Genomic DNA, 20,560 nt, shown 5'->3' with positions numbered 1-20,560 from the left:
TGTTTGCTGAGTACACTTTAATAATACCTTAACTTTAAAGATTGTAAGCATGACAAAATACAGTAAATGCTTTTGCTCCATATGCAGGAGCATTTTCAGTTTAGCCAGTTTAGGAAATCCAATAATAGAACAATGCATACAGACAATGAGCTATAACATGCTTAGCAGCCTCTCCTGTTATGACAGAGGTTACTATAGATCCAGAATATGTATCCACTGTAATGTGGACATACGACTGTTTGCCAAATGAAGGTATATCCATCTGCCAAAAATTGTCCTGGTAGGGGTCCTTGAGGGTTAACTCCAAATGAAGGGGCAGTATAGGACCACTTGGACAGGATTTCCCAATCTGTTGTGCTGCTTCCCGAGAAAGTTGAAACTGTTTACACCGCGCTGCAGCGTTCTGGTGATGAATAGCATGAGACTGACTTGCTCGGTCTGTCATGGTTGCTCCATATAATTTTCTTTTGGGTAGCTTGATCAACAAGGGCATTCCTAGGCCCTGGCCGGTTGGCTCAGTGGTAGAGCATTGGCCAGGTGTGCAGGACTCCCGGGTTTGATTCCCAGTCAGAGCACACAGAAGCGCCCATCTACTTCTCCACCCCTCCCCCTCTCCTTCCTCTCTTTCTCTCTCTGTCCTTCCCGCAGCCAGGGCTCCACTGAAGCAAAGCCACCCCGGACACTAAGGATGGCCCCATGGCCTTTGTCTCAGTCGCTAGAATGGCTCTGGTTGCAACAGAACAACACCCCAGATGGGCAGAGCATTCCCCCTTGGTAGGCATGCCGGGTGGATCCTGGTCAGGCGCATGCGGGAGTCTGTCTGACTGCCTCCCCATTTCCATCTTCAGAAAAATACAAAAAATAAATAAATAAAAGAAAAAATACAACCAAAAAAAAAAAAAAGAAAAGAAAAGAAAAGAGAGGCCCTGGCTGGTTGGTTCAGTGGTAGAGCATCGGCCTGGCGTGTAGAGGTCCCGGGTTCAATTCCCGGCCAGGGCACACAGGAGAAGCGCCCATCTGCTTCTCCACTCCTCCCCCTCTCCTTCCTCTCTGTCTCTCTCTTCCCCTCCTGCAGCGAGGCTCCATTGGAGCAAAGATGGCCCTGGCGCTGGGGATGGCTCCTTGGCCTCTGCTCCAGGCGCTAGAGTGGCTCTGGTCTCAACAGAGCGACACCCCGGAGGGGCAGAGCATCGTCCCCTGGTGGGCAGAGCGTCGCCCCCTCGTGGGCGTGCCAGGTAGATCCCAGTCGGGCGCATGCGGGAGTCTGTCTGACTGTCTCTCCCCGTTTCCAGCTTCAGAAAAATACAAAATAAATAAATAAATAAATAAATAAAAAAGGAAAGGAAAGAAAAAAAAAGGGGGGGGGGCATTCCCTTGTGCTAAAGCTCCAAGGAGCATGGAGTGAGCTTGAGTATGTCCTATGAAACATGGAGCTCTATGTTGACATATAAGTCTTTGAAGAAGGAGGAACTGCTGAAATAGTTCATCAGCATTTGTCCCTAAGACAGCAGTCTTTATAGTGGAAATACCATAAGTAAATATTTGCTGTCTGTCTATAGATTAAAGGAGGAATATGGCAAATGCTGAAAAGCCATGATCTTTGTGCCTCTCCCCTCCCCCAACCCCCTCCCTCTCCTCCCCCCACCCTGTAACCCAACACTGTTGTCCATGTCTCTGAGTCTCATCTTTATGTCCCACCTATGTATGGAATCATATAGTTCTTAGTTTTTTCTGATTTACTTCTTTCACTCAGTATAATGTTATCAAGGCCCATCCATGTTGTTGTAAAAGATCCTATGTCATCATTTCTTATGGCTGAGTAGTATTCCATAGTATATATATACCAAAGCTTTTTAATCCACTCATCCTCTGATGGACACTTGGGCTATTTCCAGATCTTTACTATTGTGAACAATGCTGCCATAAACATGGGGGTGCATTTCTTCTTTTCAAACAGTGCTATGGTGTTCTTGGGGTATATTCCTAACAGTGGTATGGCTGGGTCAAAAGGCAGTTCGATTTTTAATTTCTTGAGGAATCTCCATACTGTTTTCCACAGTGGCTGCACCAGTCTGCATTCCCACCAGCAGTGCAGGAGGGTTCCCTTTTCTCCACATCCTCGCCAGCACTTATTCTGTGTTGTTTTATTGATGAGCGCCATTCTGACTGGTGTGAGGTGATATCTCATTGTGGTTTTAATTTGCATTTCTCTAATCATTAGTGATGTTGAGCATTTTTTCATATGCCTATTGGCCATCTGTGTGTCCTCTTTGGAGAAGTGTCTATTCATTTCTTTTGCCCATTTTTGGATTGGATTGTTTGTCTTCCTGGTATTAAGTTTTACAAGTTCTTTATAAATTTTTGTTATTAACCACTTATCAGATGCAATGTCAAATATATTCTCCCATTGTGTAGTTTGTCTTTTTATTCTGTTCTTATTGTCTTTAGCTGTGCAGAAGCTTTTTAGTTTGATAAAGTCCCATTTGTTTATCCTGTCTTTTATTTCACTTGCCTGAGGAGACAAATCAGCAAATATATTGCTGCGAGAGATGTCAGAGAGCATACTGACTATGTTTCTTCTAAGATGATTATGGTTTCACAGCTCCATTTAAGTCTTTTATCCATTTTGAGTTTATTTTTGTGAGTGGTGTAAGTTGGTGGTCTAGTTTCATTTTTTTGCAGGTAGCTGTCCAATTTTCCCAACACCATTTCTTGAAGAGGCTGTCTTTACTCTATTGTATTTCCTTACTTCCTTTGTCAAATATCAGTTGTCCATAGAGCTGTGGGTTTATTTCTGGGTTCTCTGTTCTGTTCCATTGATCTATGTGCCTGTTCTTATGCCAGTACCATGCTGTTTTGAGTACAATGGCCTTATAATATAACTTGATATCCGGAAGTGTGATACCTCCTGCTTTATTCTTCCTTTTCAAGATTGCTGAGGCTATTCGTGTTCTCTTTTGGTTCCATATAAATTTTTGGAATATGTGTTCTATATCTTTGAAGTATGTCATTGGTATTTTAATTGGTATTGCATTGAATTTATAAATTGCTTTAGGTAATATAGACATTTGAATGATGTTTATTCTTCCTAACCATGAGCACGGTATATGCCTCCACTTATTTGTTTCTTCCCTGATTTCTTTTATCAATGTTTTATAATTTTCTGAGTACAAGTCTTTAATCTCCTTGGTTAGATTTATTCCGAGGTACTTTATTTTTTTGGTTGCAATGGTAAAGGGGATTGATTCCTTGATTTCTCTTTCTGACAGTTCATTATTAGTGTATAAAAATGCCTCTGATTTCTGAGTATTGATTTTATATCCTGCCACCTTGCCGAATTCATTTATCAGGTCTAGTAGTTTTTTGACTGAGACTTTAGGGTTTTCTATATACAATATCATATCATCTGCAAATAATGATAGTTTTACTTCTTCTTTTCCAATTTGGATGCCTTTTATTTCTTTTTCTTGTCTGATCGCTGTGGCTAGGACTTCCAGAACTATGTTGAATAAGAGTGGTGAAAAGGGGCACCCCTGCCTTGTTCCTGATCTTAAGGGGATTGCTTTTAAGTTTTGCCCATTGAGTATGATGTTGGCTGTGGGTTTGTCATGGATGGCCTTTATCATGTTGAGGTATGTTCCTTGTATTCCCACTTTGCTGAGAGTTTTGATCATGAATGAGTGCTGGATTTTATCAAATGCTTTTTCTACATCTATTGTTATTATCATGTGGTTTTTCTCTTTTCTTTTGTTTATGTGATGAATCACACTGATTGATTTGCGAATATTGTACCAGCCTTGCCTCCCAAGAATAAATCCCACTTGATCATGGTGTATGATTTTTTTTATATATTGCTGGATCCAGTTTGCTAATATTTTGTTGAGGATTTTTGCATCTAAGTTCATCAGGGATATTGGCCTATAATTTTCTTTTTTTGTGTTGTCTTTGCCTGGTTTTGGAATCAGAATTATGCTCGCCTCATAAAAGGAGTTTGGAAGTCTTCCTTCCTCTTGAATTTTTTGAAATAGCTTGAGAAGGATAGGAGTTAGTTCTTCTTTGAATATTTGGTAGAATTCACTTGTGAAACCATCAGGCCCAGGACTTTTCTTTTTTGGGAGTTTTTTGATAGCTGTTTCAATCTCATTTGTTGTAATTGGTCTGTTTAGGTTTTCTGATTCTTCCAGATGGATTTTTGGAAGATTATATGATTCAAGGAATTTGTCCATTTCATCTAGGTTGTCTAGTTTTTTGGCGTACAGTTCTTCATAATATTTTCTTACAATATTTTGTATTTCTGTTGTGTCAGTTGTTATTTCTCCACTCTCATTTCTAATTTTATTTATTTGAGTCCTCTGTTTTTTTCTTGGTGAACCTCGTTAAAGGTTCATCGATCTTGTTTACCTTTTCAAAGAACCAGCTCCTGGTTTCATTGATCCTCTGTATTGTTTCTTTAGCCTCTATGTCATTTATTTCTGCTCTGATCTTTATTATTTCCTTCCTTCTACTAGCTCTGGGCTTTACTTGCTGTTCTTTTTCTAGTTTTTTTAGATGCAGGGTTAAGTTGTTTATTTGAGCTTTTTCTAGCTTCTTGAGGTATGCCTGTAATGCTATAAACTTCCCTCTCAGGACTGCTTTTGCTGTGTCCCATAAATTTTGAGTTGATGTATGCTCATTATCATTTGTTTCTAGGAATTTTTAAATTTCTTCTTTGATCTCAATGTTAACCCATTCGTTATTTAATAACATGCTATTTAATTTCCAAGTGTTTGAATATTTTTCAATTTTTTTATTGTGGTTGATTTTTAGTTTAATGCCATTGTGATCAGAGAAAGTGCTCGATATGATTTCAATCTTCTTAAATTTGTTGACACCGCTTTTGTGCCCTAACATGTGGTCTATTCTAGAGAATGTACCATGAGCACTTGAAAAGAATGTATATTCTGCTGTTTTAGGGTGAAAGGTTCTGAAGATATCTATTAAATCGAGTTGATCTAATATGTCCTTTAAGTCTGCTGTTTCTTTGTTAATTTTCTTTCTTGAGGATCTATCTAATGATGTTAATGGGGTACTGAAATCCCCTACTATTATAGTATTGCTGTTGATCTCACCCTTTAAGTCCATCAAAGTCTGCTTTATATATTTAGGTGCTGCTATATTAGGTGCGTAGATATTTATAATGGTTATATCTTCCTTTTGGATTGCTCCCTTTATCATTATGTAGTGACCTTCTTTATCTCTAACTATGGTCTTTGTTTTAAAATCCATTTTGTCTGATATAAGTATTGCTACCCCAGCTTTCTTTTCATTTTCATTTGCATGAAATATTTTTTTCCATCCTTTTATCTTCAGTGTGTGTGCATCTTTTGATTTAAGGTGTGTCTCTTGTAGACAGCATATGTATGGTCCTGTTTTCTTATCCACTCAGCTACCCTATGTCTCTTGATCGGATCATTTAATCCATTAACATTTAAGGTTATTCCTGATATGTAATTATTTATTGCCATTTTTTTCTTTAAAACTGTATTCCTGTTTTGCTATATATTTTTTTTCCTTTGATCTGTTTACAACAGGTCCCTTAGCATTTCTTGCAGCCTTGGTTTGGTTGCAGTGAATTCCTTGAGTTTTTTTTTTGTCTGGAAAGCTTTTTATTTCTCCTTCAATTTTAAATGATAGGCTTGCTGGATAAAGTTGTCTTGGTTGTAGGTTCTTGTTCTGCATTACTTTGAGTATTTCTTGCCATTCCCTTCTGGCCTCAAGTGTTTCTGCTGAGAAGTCAGAAGTTATCCTTATGGGGGCTCCTTTGTAGGTGATAGTTTTTTTTTTCTCTAGCAGCTTTTAATATTTTCTCTTTATCATTTAGCTTTGGTATTTTAATTATGATGTGTCTTGCTGTTGGTTTCTTTGGGTTTCTCCTTAATGGAGTTATCTGTGCTTCCTGAACATGTGAAATGTTTTCCTGCCTTAATTGGGGGAAGTTTTCTGCTATGATATGTTTGAACAAAGTCTCTATCCCTTGTTCTTTCTCTTCTTCTTCAGGTACCCCTATGATGCAGATGTTATTTCTCTTCATGTTGTCATAGAGCTCTCTTAGAGTTTCCTCAGACTTTTTGAATCTCTTTTCTTTTTTCTGCTCTGCTTCTGTGCCTTTATTTATTGTGTCCTCTAACTCACCGATTTGATTCTCTGCTTCATCCATCCTGCTTTTAACTCCTTCCATTGTATTCTTTATTTCAGATATTGTATTTGTCATTTCTGACTGATTCTTTTTTATTATTTCAATGTCCTTTTTTATATTTGTTATCTCTTTATTTAGGTTTTCATAATGGCCATCTATGGTTGTTCTAATATCTTTGAGCATCCTAACAATCATTATTTTAAACTCTGCATCTGGTAATTTGGTCATATCTGATTCACTTAAGTCCTTTTCTGGGGATTTCTCTTGGTTTATTTGTGTTGTATTTCTCTGCCTCTGCATTTTCTCTTCACAGGAGTGGCTGTGATCACGCGCTTGAGTGCACAAGCTTTGGTGGCCTTGGCCTTTGCCCCGCCCCATGTGTGACATTATGCTCAGTTCTGAGGGCACTGGCGAGCACCTTTGCTTAGCTGCGGTCTTTGCCTGTTTCCAGGCTTTCGCCCTGCCCTTGCAGGAGGATTCCACTCAAGGAATAGCTGCTAGCCTTGGCTCTACTGCCGGGCAGGACTGCGTGCCCAAGCTCAGCTCAGTAGCGGAACTCCGCCTCTTCTGGGCTTTTGGCTCCACCCCCGCAGGAGGAGCCGGCTACCAAGTCAGACCGCAAGCCTGGGTTGCACGGGCGGGGCAGGGCTGTGCTCCTCTGCCCTTGCTCCAGGGCTGGTCTCCACCCTTCCCGGAGTTCCCGCCCTTCTCCTGCAGGCTGGATTACAGGCTGCCGGCAGCTGAGTTTGACCGCTTTTGCACGCCCCCTTCTCCCCAGCCAGGCAAGATTGAGCTCACACCTGAGCCCAGTGGTGGCCAGCTGGCTTCCGCCCCTGCCAGCAGAACCACGCTTTTGTCTCCCACTGCTGCCTGCCCTCCGGCGAGCCCTCATCCGCGTGGGTGAGGGCCTTGCAGCTCAGACCCTAAGACTTACTACTGTAGACCCAAAAGCTCCCTCCTTCTATGCGACTCTGCTCTGATTGCCGGGGGGAACTTGTTTGGCTGCTCTCCTGCTTACCTTTGCTGGTATTGCTGTTTCCAGGGGAAATATTCACTTCAGCTTTGGGGAGTGACTCATCCCAGGGGTTAGGGTGGCTATCCCCCAAAATGTTTCTCCCTGTGCCTCCTAGATTACACTCTCTTCCTGTTACTCTGGTCCTCTCCTCTCTCCCCATCCCCAGGAGCCCCGATTGAGTGGTTATGAGAGAGGTTTTCTGCGCGGTCCCTTTAAGAAGGATCCCGGGTCTGAGAAATCAGGCTCTTTCTCACAAACAGTATTTTGACTTGTTTCCAGCTAAATTCTGTCCTTACACCTCTTCTGAGCTCTGGGGCTGCAAGCTGGGGCTTTGTTCGTGGGGCTCAGGACCCTTCCCCCTCTGCTAAACTCACTTCCCGCCACGCGAGTTTCTCCTGGCTGCTGTTCGCTCCAGGGAGCTGGGAAGCCCTCTCCGCGTTTCCGCTTTTCCTACCAGTCTCGGTGTGGCTTCTTCAGTGTTCCTTGGTTGAAGAGTCCTCTTAGTTTAGTCCAAAGTTGGTTTTTCCAGATGATAGTTCTTAAAATTAGTTTGTAATCCACTTTGGTTCTGGGAGGTAGATGTTGGTACGTCCGCCTACTCCAGTGCCATCTTGTCTCTCCCTTTCAAGGAATATTTTTATGCCATTGTGAAGTTGGCAATTCCAAAGTCTGTAGAGCAGGCCTGCAGGATGGAAACCCTCAGCCAGGAGCAGATGCCACAATCTTAAGCCGGAATTTGTTCTTCAGGGAAATGTGACTGGAGAAGGCCCAACAGCATTATTGAGAATAGTCTCCTTTACTGAGAGTCAACTCAAGTTTGGTTTTTTTATCTACAGCAATCTTCTTTGTGTTTTTTGTTATGTGTTCCCTGAACTGATCAAGCACCAGTAGGGCAGATTTGCGTAAGAATCCACCTGGTCTCCTTCTCCACACTTTCTCAAACCAGATCTTTATCCCATCCTGATCCATCCAACCCTTGTCATGAACATGGACAATCACTCCTTGAGTAATGTCTTCTTTTGGCATTGTTTTGTGTTTGAAAATCAGCATAGGAGGCAGCTTGGTTCCATTGGCACAACAAGCTAGAACAACTGTATAATGGCTCTTTTCATGTCCACTTGTCTTCACAGTTAGTTTTTACTCCTTTCTTATTGTAAAGCCAGTAGCCATGGCCACCATCACAGCCCATACAGGTTCACATTTGTTTTGGACAGATGGTAATAAAAGAATGGAGCCAAAAACTGGTGAGCCATCACCTTTGATCCTAGCTTGCACCCAGCGGGCAAGAAATACACACAGTGGGAAAACACTTCCCTTTCCATTCAGGGCTTCCAAAGCCACTGACTTACTCAAGTTTTCTAGAATCAAAGGTTTCTACCTCACCAGCCTTATTCACCTGTTCCCCATCTCTTTCTCTCTGCACAAACTCTGCACAAACTGTCTTCTCCTTCAGCACTCCGCCATCTTGACTGCTTCTCTCCTCCATGTGGCCTTTCTCTGCCCTCCTCCAGCATGAGCTCCTCTGCCCCACCTTATAGTATAGAAATCAAAACCTTTAATCCAATATACAAACAAGGAACTCTCTGATACAAAGTCACTTATCTGAGGCATAATGGGATTCCTCAAGAGAATGCACCACCCTACATCATGCAACAGTCAAGGGTGTGGAGAAAAGCTTAGTTTTAAAACTAAGCCTTAGGCTATAATGACTTTGCCAGCTTACAGTCTGTCTCCACACCCAAAGCAAACTATAAGCGAGCAAACATATACATATTTACAAACTTATTTGACCAACACTTATCAACAGTTCTGTTACTTGGGACATCAGATTGAAGGGACTTTGTTCATATTTGCAATCTGTCCCAACTCAAACTGATGTGTCTTCTGACATTAAATGACAGCAATGATGAAATTCAAGGACCTTTTGCTCACAGCTTTCAGGCATCTTTTGGGCAAGTCTGGTGCATGTACGCATGCTTAGTCCATCCTATTTTATGAACCTGAAGCACCAATTGTGTCCTCCTTTGAAAGCAGTAACTTCCTTTCCATCAGCAATTCTTCTTGCCTCATGCTGAATCATCCTTGTGGACGCAAGAATTCCAATTGCCCTTTGCTCTTTAACCCATATCTTCAATTCCCTCTCTCAATCAGGCCATTTTGCTGACTTGCCTCTCATGGCCTTCTTCTGTTGTGTTGTTTTCAGTAGGGTTTCTTCTTCCCATAACCAGTCTCCGATTAATTTCTCAGTTGGAGGAGGACCAAACTTACTTTCAGCAGCATGATTTCCATTCACTTTTGCAAACTGGATCACTTTTAACTTGAATTCAGCACTGTACAAAAATCTTTTCTGAGCCGTTTCTGAGCAGAATGTGACAAAACATAACATGCCGTAATATACTGGTAACAAGTGCAAAACAATGAGCGCAAAAACAAGTGTGAAAAGGTGGGAAATGCAAGTAAAAATATCTTCAACCACTGTATAAGACGCACCCAGTTTTTAGACCCCAAATTTTTCAGAAAAGGGTATATCTTATACATGGGGAAATATGGTATTTCTATTCTAGAAGCATTTTTCCAGGTTTCTGTGACACCAATTTTGACTGCTTGCTGATGTGTCATAGCTACTTCTAGAAGGGTAATTGGTAGTGTTCTTGTGTTATGTAACCTTACGTCTAGTGTGCTGTTTTCCTTCATGAATTTGGAGCAGTATTATAAATATTGAAACAGTCATTCATACTCCTTCATCATGTAAATTTCACAACACTGGATAATAGAGCACCACATTTGGGGAAATATTTACATTAAGCAAAGAATATAATTTTCTTTAACTTATGCTTATTGCTTATGGAAATATTGGAAACTCAGTCCAGAGTTTATATGGTCCTCCCTTAAAGCAGTCAGAGTTCCCAAACCTGGACCAATGGCTGTTTGAGCCCATGGCTAATCCCTTTATTCAGATATTTCTAACTTGTGGGTATTTCCAGGGAGGTGGTGAGGGGTAGCTAAAAGCCCCCACACCCATCCACTCTGGGCGACCTCCATCAACCCATCCTCAGTCTACAATCAGGTGACTCCAATACCAACAGTCATCGCTACCCTCAAAATGAAACAATCCCCTCCAAAAAAGCAAGCAAACAAGAATGGTGATTTTAAAATTATAGGAAAGGAAAAGTTGATGATTCTCTGCTACAAGTTAGGATTCCTTGCCTTTGAAGTTAAATTCTTTATTTAAAAATTAAAGTTTAATGTCAACCATCTAACTTAAATGAAATACAGTGTACAGTTTTATATTTGGTTTCCATATATATTTAGAGGAATAAAAGTAGGTAACCAAATATTTGACAGGCACCTCGGACATTTTAGTTTCTATTTTAACCTGAATTGCTGGTGGCTCCTTCTGACTGGGGGACCTATGCTGCCTGGTTATAATGGGTGTTTCTTGTTTGCTCTACTCTAACATTGTTCAATAAGTCCTTTTTAGTAGGTGGGGCTAGTTAGATGACCAATTCTGTCCATATATTTTATACATACAGAATGAAAGTAAATATAACCTTGGAACCTGAACAAAGATATTATCCTAGCTCAAAATTTATGAAAAAAAAAACTGCAGCAAGAAAAAAATTATGAGTATGTTAAATCAATGTATGCATCTTTTAAAGATCACAATATGCAAGAGCCTATGATTTTGTGAGCAGTTTAAAATTTTTTATTTAGGTAAATTCTCTTGATTTATTGGGTATTGTTCTCCCACTTATATCTGAGAAATTAAAGAGTGTTATAGTTCATCACCAATTTCAAGGTAAACCTCTTCTTAAAGAATAGTAGTAATAGTCATTGTGAGAATAGGAGCTGTTTCTTTCTTGAGATTTGGTGATAATGGGATCTCAAGGGAATAATTGTACAATTACAGATGGTGAGAGCTATAAGGGGCTATAGGGTTCTAGTGTGTTGGTTCTCAGGCATCCTTGCCATCTATGGGCACAGGGACAGGGAGTATTACTGCATCACATGAACAGGGAGTACTTGTTTATAGAACAAAACCATATTCTAGAACACATACACATATACAAACATGCATGCCCACATATGTATACATACACATATATACGCACACAATATAAAGTTACATCCATAGGTACATATGTCTACCTTGTAGAATTAAGCAAAATCAACTGTTTCTGAGTGTTTCTGTTTGATACTGCTAGGTTCATATTCATACTATTCTTCCTGTACTCTAGGCACTAGCAGGCCTGCAGAGTTACCAATTTCTGAGCTTACAAACATTAGTAGCAAGTAAAAAAAAAAGAAAGGAACTCATTCAAGTAGTTAAACATTCTGCCTGGTGCCCAACATTAATTGAGTTTTTACAAAGAATATCAAGTAGACTTTAATTAATATATTGGCATGTTTTTTCAATAACAGGCTAATTCTGTTTGCTTGGCAATTGACCTAGGATGCAGTTGGTTATAATAAATGAGAATTTCAGTGGGACCAGGACCGTCCCATTCTGTGATCCACCTGCTGTAATCCCCTGTGTGTGATGTCCTGGCTGGAAGAAGTGTCTTGTCTCCAACGAGGACAGGAACATAGTTTCTGTTGGAAAATAGCCTGAGTTTCTTTGTCCATTTTCAGTCTTTCTGGGGATAGGAAAGGGCATTGGTCACTCTCCTTCTAATCTTTTATACTTATAATATTAATCATCACCATTTCTTTTTTTTAATTATCACAGAATTCAGCCCCACGTTACTGGCTTGCTTACACAGCAATGGTCATTTTGCAAATGTCCTTTCCTCAGAATGTCCCTCGTTCGCTCTCTGCACTCCCATTCTGTGCCTGTTCTCCTAGCACCTGCTCTGCTGCTGTCCAATTGTATGTCATTGCTTCTGGCTTCAGATTTACTTTTCTGTGACATTTAATAATGGTGCGATCTCTGACAATATGGAGCCAGCAAGCTGCTGTGATTAGCTCAGTCCTGGGGTGTTGAGTCTCTGACTCCTAATGGATCTCAGCCAGGAACTTGGCATGGTTCAGTGGGGGAGGTGGGGACAGGGTCGAGGCTGGAAGGAGTCATTCGTGTGACGCCTTTCATCACGCACATTCCCTAGTGAGCAGTGTTTGACTAAATGTGTGGAGAGGCACCTGCTTCCTCATGGCCCCTCTGTGGAGCCTCCTCTTGCACCTCCAGAGCGTGCTAACACAGTCCTCTGAGTACCCCCTGAAACTTGTCCTGCTCCTCTGCCTCCTCTGCTCCCTGAGGTGACAGATGTGACATATGCATGCTAGGGTCCCTGCACATAGTTGTTGAAACACAGTAGATGCTTAGTAAATGCTCACTGAATGATGAATGAGGTTAAACCCCATTTTGTACTTGGTTCCTCTGAGTTTGAAGCCCCTGTCTTTGTCTCTGCAGGGGCCCACAGTTCTAGGCATGTGCTAGATCCTCAGTCTGTCCTTGTCCTGTGACTGAAATGAACAGATAAGGAATAGCTTATGGAAGTGACAAGGGCCAGGGGAATTCATAACAGGGTGGCACTGGCCAAATGTAAGAATTTCTAGTACCTGCCCCCTTTCCCAGCTGTTTCTATCTAATTTGGGACTTTGTACAGGAACATTTCAGTTTAATTCTGTTTATGAAATCTTGTGGTGATGTTCATTCAGTTTGCGTTTTTTAAGAACTAAAACAAGCTGCCACAAACAGAAAGGGAAGTGTGGTCATAACACAGTCTCAGACATCGCAAACAGGGTTGTCCGCAGTCATGGAGATGATGGTTCCTAAAAGGTTCTTGCTTTTTGCCAACTAATGGGTCAACAATGCACACAGGTACACACCCTGAATGCAGAAAGAACAATAATAGGATGACCTGGAAACCAACATGCCCTACTCATTATATGAGCAATGAAACTGCCACTCTTCTCTATTTTGTGACCAAAGCCTTCCTCTGGCAGCCGAGTTGAATAGGGCTTGATGGATTTTGTCAAGAGGGTGATTCTTATGTTTTAGTCCCAATCCTCAGGGGACTAGAGTGAGGGCTCTTCCTGGCTCCCCCCAGCAGCAGGACACAAGGGGACACTGTTATGTTACTCCACTGCTGAAGGATGGGCATTGTCAGGCCAGGAGACAAACCCCCGCCCCTGGCCATTTCTCCACTGCAAAAGAATACAGTAAATTCCTTTGTTTCAGGAGGAATGTCTCCCAGGTTTCACCAGGTGCTTTATGCACACACGGAGCTTGAAAGATTAAATTGTACCTTCCTTACAGGTTAAGTAAAGAAGGCTCCCAACATGCCCCTCTTTGCCAAATTAGGGGCTATGCCTGATATGCAGATTGTGTTGCATGTCTTTGAAAAACTACAGCTGTTACTTTCCCAAACTGCTTATTAGAAAGCCAAGTCAGAGCCTGTCCAATTTATGGAGGGCCCGTGGCATCCTCATTTCACTGGAGAAGCAGCTCCTGGGGAGAGCCCTCCTGGACACTTCTTGGCTCTTTGAAATAGAAGCCTCTTGTCTTATTGTTTGCAAGAAGCTTACTGTGCCTGGCCAGTGTCAAACATCGCACTGGGTGTCCTGGGGCCAGACCCAGACATGCAGGAATCATCGGTTTTGCTCACACAAAGTGTTTTTTCTTAAACATTTTAAAACAGGTTTAAATTTAGGGATTTTGCCTGCAAATCCAGATTTCTTGCCTCTTTGACCAGGCAGAGGCCCTGGACAGGTGCCAAGCATGTGGCCTCCCTGAGCTCAGGCTTCTGTTCTCCGGTCACCAGATGTCCCGTTCCTCCTGTGGAGTCCCTGGTACTGGAGCCTGTCACTGCCACTGATCATCACACCTGCATGGTCTTCTCTTGTTATAGCAGAGAGACATTCCTCTGTCTCCTTCTCTCACAGGGGAGAAGACAAAGAAGGCTTTTCCTCTACCCTCCCTCTGTTCCCCTCCCCTCCCCTGTTCCCCCTACCCTCACCACCTGCCTGCTCCCTCAGAGCTGAGGGCTGTGGAATAGGCCAGCTGTAGTCTGTGGAGTGGTGATCAGAGTTAGGGTAAGTTGAGATCTGAACTTTGGGTGAATGTTCTAGTTTGTCCCAAACATTCTGAAGATCAGAAACCATATGTTAATACATGCATTTAAAATTATGCTAAAACCCAGGTCTGGTTATTACTAATAACAAACATTTGCAAGGTTGAGCCTCATGCCACATGACCCTACCATAGGGCTCTGACAGCTCTGTGAAAGAGATGAGGTGACTGTGGAGTCCCTGACATTTAGTAATCACTCACTGTGTGCCTGGCACTGCCCTGAAGACTTTATTATTTCGTTTAATCCCCAACAACCGAATGAGTTATAGCTCCATTTTCCAATAAGCGATTAATCCACAAAGCTCTGAATAAATGGAGTCTAGATTGAATGTTGGCATCCTGACTCCAGAGTTAGTGTTCTGTTCTCTCCTAGACATTATTGTTGCTATTCCAATGGGCGACCATTTCTTCAGAAGACTGAAGGTCACACCTGAGGTTACTATGCACAGTGACTCCCTGGTAGAGGCAGCATTGACATGTAGAGGTGGTGACTCCCAAGTCTCATCCTCTAGAGCAAATTGCATTTCTTGATTGTCAGAAAGTAATCTAAAATTAGTTCTCATTAGGAAACATGGCATACTTTTAGTGGAGAACTTTAACATTTTTCTCAACAAAGAAAAATGCTGTTGGGTCAATAGGTTTCAAATAAGTGTAGACACTGGTCCAGCCCAACGAGACTGGAAGGAGACACACTTGGCACTCTTGGCTTCGGGGCTGGTGGGCAGAGATGTGTATCTGGGGTGCAGTGCCTCAGGGCACTCTGCTGAAGAATGTGGCATCCCACACCTGTTGAAATGCAGGGCTGCTTCGGAACATTATGTCCCTGTTCTGGCCCGTTATGGTGACCAAAATAGGAAACTTGTTACTCAGTGGTCTCAGAAATAAGATACACAATCTCCTGAAAGAAATGTTAAAGAAATTGCTATTATTAATTTTAGTAATCTCCTACCATCCACAGGGACTGTGTAAAGTGTTTTCCATAAATTATCATGAATGCTTAAAAGTCACCCAGTTTTAAGGGGATCCCGCCCCCATTTCCAGAAGAGCAAACTGAGGCTCGAAGAAGGGATGTGACGGAGCCAGGTTGGGGGAGACGGCATCACACCCTGGCCTTGAAGAACATGCCTTTTTTGTCACACAGTGTTGTCATTGCTCTCTGTGCACAAAATCACCAAGTTTATTTATTTCATTTTTGTTCATTTCATCTTCTGTAAAAATAGGCCAATGGCAATGCCCACTCTTGGAGTTTGCGGGAGTTCATGGTGTAAGTCACATAATGCACACGGAGTGCACAGCCTACAACACATATGTATCATGTTGGTATTTGTTATGTGTCTTGTTCGCCATGTGCTGGGAACTGGGGAACTGCCTCCAAGGGCTTATAATTTGTGCGGGGGAGGTGGCGTGGAATAGATGTTACAGATAATGACGACCCAGTGCAGTAAATGCAGCAACAGCTGCACTCCTGGGCAGGGTGTTACCACGGGGGTCACCAGGCCATTCTTCCTGTATGGGGACAAAACCTTCACACAACTTTGACTGTGAGTGTGACAAGCCTCTCTGCAGAGCAAGATCGGAGAAATGCCTTCATGCCAGATGACTTGAAAAAAATTGTTTTTGTTTCTTCCTAAAGAAAAGGTTAAACAAATAGAAACTGTTCTATAAATAAAGAGTAAGTGCAGTTCAGCAAGAACTTAAATGGTGGTGTTGCATTTGGAAAGGGAAGCAGAGCAGAGCCTCCACAGTTTGCAAGGCAGGGAGGGGTGGGGAAGAAGTGTCACCACACAGAGAAGTATCCCCCACCCAAATTAAAGCCTTTTTTTGGCAACTGTGGCAACCCACCGCATGTCCTCTTGCTCCCTGCCCACTGAAGGCAGCCTGCCTTCTGGCATGCCCCACCCACTTCTACAGAGCTGTGGGCAGCCTGCCCTTTCAGGAGGAAGAAGCTTCATGGAGGACACACTTGTGTGACTACAACAGGCACATCTTCTCATACTAACTATTCTAGTCTTTTACTGATGCATGTGAACCTAGAATATAAGGTCAACAGAATTTCGAAAAAAAGGCAATTGCATGAAAGAGAAGCCTCAAGATAAGCAAAGCAAACAGCAGAACCCAAGAGAAGAGAATGCGAGAAATAAAAAAAAATAATGTTAAAGACAAAACTTGCAATAGTGTCTTCAGGGAAGTTCGGAGGCTATGGAGGGGTAAGACAAGTAGGGCTGCCATGTAAATGAATGGCTAGGAGAAAAGGCCCTTAGAAATTAAAAACATAATTAAAAATAAATAAATAAAAGGGTTTAAAAAAAGAATAAATAGAGCTGAACACGAGTTAGTGATTTGGAATATAAAATTGAGGGGTTCTCCCAGAACACAGAGAAACAAAAAGAGAGATATATTAATAGACTGAGGGATAGATCCAAGGAATCCAACATCCATTGCAGAGGGATTTCAAAAGACAGAAAACAGAGAGAATGGCTTGGGTAGGCTCAGGGTGCAGATAATACAGTGTGTCCATAAAGTCATGGTGCACTTTTGACCAGTCACAGGAAAGCAACAAAAGATGATAGAAATGTGAAATCTGCACCAAATAAAAGGAAAACTCTCCCAGTTTCATACCTATCTAGTGCAGTTCGATGTGGGCTCATGCACAGATTTTTAGGGCTCCTTAGGTAGCTATCCCATATAGCCTCTACAGACTCGTCACTGACTGATGGCCTACCAGAACGGGGTTTCTCCACCAAACTGCCGGTTTCCTTCAACTGCTTATCCCACCGAGTAATGTTATTCCCATGTGGTGGCACTTCGTTATAAACGTGCCGATATTCACGTTGCACTTTGGTCACGGATTCGAATTTAGCGAACCACAGAACACACTAAACTGTCCTCTGTACCGTCCACATCTCGACTGGCATGACTGTGGGCTGCTCCGCTGTATACACGGTGTTATGTCATCATCTGCACATGTGCACATGCTGCCACATCATCCTACAGAAACTGGGAGGGTTTTCCTTTTATGTGGTGCAGATTTCACATTTCTATCGTCTTTTGTTGCTTTCCTGTGACCTGTCAAAAGGGCACCATGACTTTACGAACACACTGTAATATAAAATGAATAGGGATTTCAGAAGATTGAGGGCAGAAATGATGGAGGGAAAGAAGTCATAAAAAGCTACAGGATTCAGTTTCCATAAGACACAGGAAGATTTGACTCTTCAGAATAAAAATATGCCATGAATCTTTACTTAAGAAAAATAAAAGACATATTTCTAAACCTATACTCATGAAATTTCCCAACTCTAAGGTAAAAAAGAAAATCTTAAGCATGTCAGAGATGAAACAAACAGATTTTTATCTATAAAGGGATGAAAAGAATATTATTACCAAACTTTTGAAATACTGGCTCCCCAACAAAAATAGAAGTGTCTTAAAATTTGTTAAATATTCTGAATCTAGAATTCTGTAAAAATTCAAACTATCATTCAAGCTTGAAACAAAATGAAGACATTTTCAGACCTATAGGAATTTAGAGGGGTTCTATGTATGCACCTTTTCTGAAAAAAAAAATAGTTGAAGACTTATGTGGTAAGAACAAAAACAAACAAGAAAACAAATGATGGCAAAGGATATAGGCACAATACTAAGAAAATAACCAGCCAACACTATAGTTGAGTGCAAATAACTATTGAAATAGTGTCCATCAGTTTAATACAGGTGCTAAGAAAAGTTTCCTTAAAAATTCACAAGAAAATAAAAAACAACTAGTAATTAGCTGAAACTAATAAAATTGTAGATTATTTTTAATTAAATATGGGCAGGTTTGCGATGGAAAAGGAATCTTTTCAGGAACAATAAATTTCAGGTTCTGATTAGGTTTCAACATGGATAGAAAAATTAATTATATGCATATATTTTAAATACAGTGGTATTTATTAGGAGAAAAGATTTAATACATGGTAACTGTCCAACAAATTAAAGGGAGAAAATGTACAAAGGAAATGTGATCTATCTACATAAAGATAAGACAACCAGAAGAAAACAAAAAGATAACAAAGAAAACACAAATAAAATGACAGTAAAAAGACTATATTTGATAACATGTCTGTTGTCCCAATAAAAAAAATGAATTAAAATCTTACAATAAAAGATAGAGACTATCTGACTGGGTTAAAAACAGTCACACAAATATCCAGCTACATGCTATCCGTGACAAGTGTACTGAGAAAGAGCAAATATAGTATAAAACTCTTTTCCAATAGAGGTCCCCATAAAGATAACTGACAGGCAAGTTGTAACAAAAAAGAAAGCTAAAATGTTAATTTAAATATAAAATGAAATGGAATTTAGGCAAAGGGGATTAGTGGGACATAGAGTAACACTTCCTGTTGATCACCAACAAAACCCAAGGAGAAAGCGTAATGACAATGAGTCTCTGTGCACCAAACAAAAAGCATTGGAATGAATATACCAAACCTGTTGGAATGACAAGAAAATAAAGTGACCAACACTGAGTTAAGAAAAGAGCCTTCTCTCAGAAATCTGTTGCAATAACTTCTGTGTTTCACTCTGAAACCATTAACCGATTCGAGTCCTTTTGCCGGTTCCACTTAATCATCTTCATAGGAACGTGCTCTGCTGGTCTCTTCCTGCTCTCTCTGAATGCCTTATCACAACTCACATTTTAGGGCCTGCTTTTGGGTGCCTTCCAAGGTGCATAGTCAAAAGAGCTCTGTTAAGTTTTGTGATTTCTGAATGAAGCTGATAAGGTTATTTTATTAGAGTGGGAACGGCAGGATAGTTAGATATCATTTCTCCTAAGGCCCTGGTTGGCAAACTGCAGCTCGCGAGCCACATGCAGCTCTTTGGCCCCTTGAGTGTGGCTCTTCCACAAAATACCATGTTGTGGGCGCTACCTCAATAAGGAATGTACCTACCTATATAGTTTAAGCTTAAAAAATTTGGCTCTCAAAAGAAACTTCAATCGTTGTACTGTTGATATTTGGCTCTGTTGGCTAATGAGTTTGCTGACCACTGTCCTAAGGAAACACTCTATTCCCTCCCCGGTGTGCCAGCTAATCCTTGAGTGTGACTCTGGCAGCATCGATTTCGTAGATGCTCATGGTGAAAGGGAATCTTACTGCCCATCTCGTGATCATCTCAGACCAAGACATGCAGCTTGGCATCCTAGGTTTTGGACGGCCACTCACTGTTTACATTCAAGCAAGTCCGGGAGCTTCTCCAGGTCTCAATTAACTTGTCTTTGAAAAAAGGAAGCAGGGCTAGAATAAACAGTCATTAAACTTCTTTCTATCTCTAAGTTTTATTTTTCTATTGCAGGATTTTTATACTTATTTTTTTAATCCAATTTCTATGGTATAGTTTATGGACTGTGAAAATGGACTTTTTACCCTATGACACTTGCCAGATCTTTGGAAGAAAAAAATAACGTTGACATGTTTGAGGGCGTGGCACTTGATACAGATGAGGAAGGGACAGATGTCACTCCTGAGTCTTTCAGCCCCATCTGGTCTCCTCTCTGTAGGTGCCAACCATGCTATGTCCCCTGTTGGGGCTGAGCCAATGTCTCTTGAGTGAGTGACTGGTCTCTCTCCTAACAAACACGGCTTCTCCTTTGTCTAGCTGCGTTGCAGGCGCTGAAGAGGAAGAAGAGGTTTGAGAAGCAGCTCACGCAGATTGATGGCACCCTGTCCACAATCGAGTTCCAGAGAGAAGCCCTGGAGAACTCACACACCAACACCGAGGTGCTGAGGAACATGGGCTTTGCGGCCAAGGCCATGAAAGCAGTCCATGAAAACATGTGAGTGCCCCTAGGCTTCTCCTGAGTCATGATGTCCTCCACGTTGGGCATTATGGTGTGATGGTTTTGGCAGGAACAGGCTTGTCCTTTTGAAGCTCTTTGACATGTCAGAATGGAAGGGTCCCTCAGAGAAAGATTAGACATTGTATGTGCCAGAAAACAAACAGAAAAGCCAAGAACACATGCAGAACATTCATTTTGGCCTTAAGGTTCCCCAGTCACCTCACTCTCTTCTGACACTCCACCTGTAGCTTTTCATTATAGAGTTTTCAAAAGGCTGAAATGTCTGCATTTGTGAGAGTGTTGCACTATGGAACAGTGGTGTCAGACTTTGCTGGGATTCAAAATCACCCGGAAGGCTACTAACGAGAACAGAGATGGCCAAGCTCCTTGAAGAAGGGCAGGGACTGGGCCTTTCTGTTTTTAAACAAGTTCCCCAGATGTTCTGGTACTTAACCAATGTATGAGAACCATCGACAT

At 41.5% G+C, this 20,560-nt stretch overlaps 1 protein-coding gene across 1 annotated transcript in view; it reads left to right on the top strand.

Moving 5' to 3' along the window:
• Positions 1 to 20,560, top strand: part of CHMP4C (charged multivesicular body protein 4C) — a 38,104-nt gene that overhangs the window by 8,317 nt on the left and 9,227 nt on the right. Inside the window, exon 2 of the mRNA XM_066378813.1 lies at positions 19,903 to 20,080. Coding sequence (XP_066234910.1) covers positions 19,903 to 20,080 — 178 coding nt within the window. The remainder of the gene's footprint in view (positions 1 to 19,902; positions 20,081 to 20,560) is intronic.

This window comes from Saccopteryx leptura, chromosome 3 (assembly GCF_036850995.1).
Source record: "Saccopteryx leptura isolate mSacLep1 chromosome 3, mSacLep1_pri_phased_curated, whole genome shotgun sequence".
Classification (NCBI taxonomy): domain Eukaryota; kingdom Metazoa; phylum Chordata; class Mammalia; order Chiroptera; family Emballonuridae; genus Saccopteryx; species Saccopteryx leptura.
The sequence above is the reverse complement of the archived record's forward strand: the minus strand, read 5'-3'. Positions and strand labels throughout refer to the sequence as shown.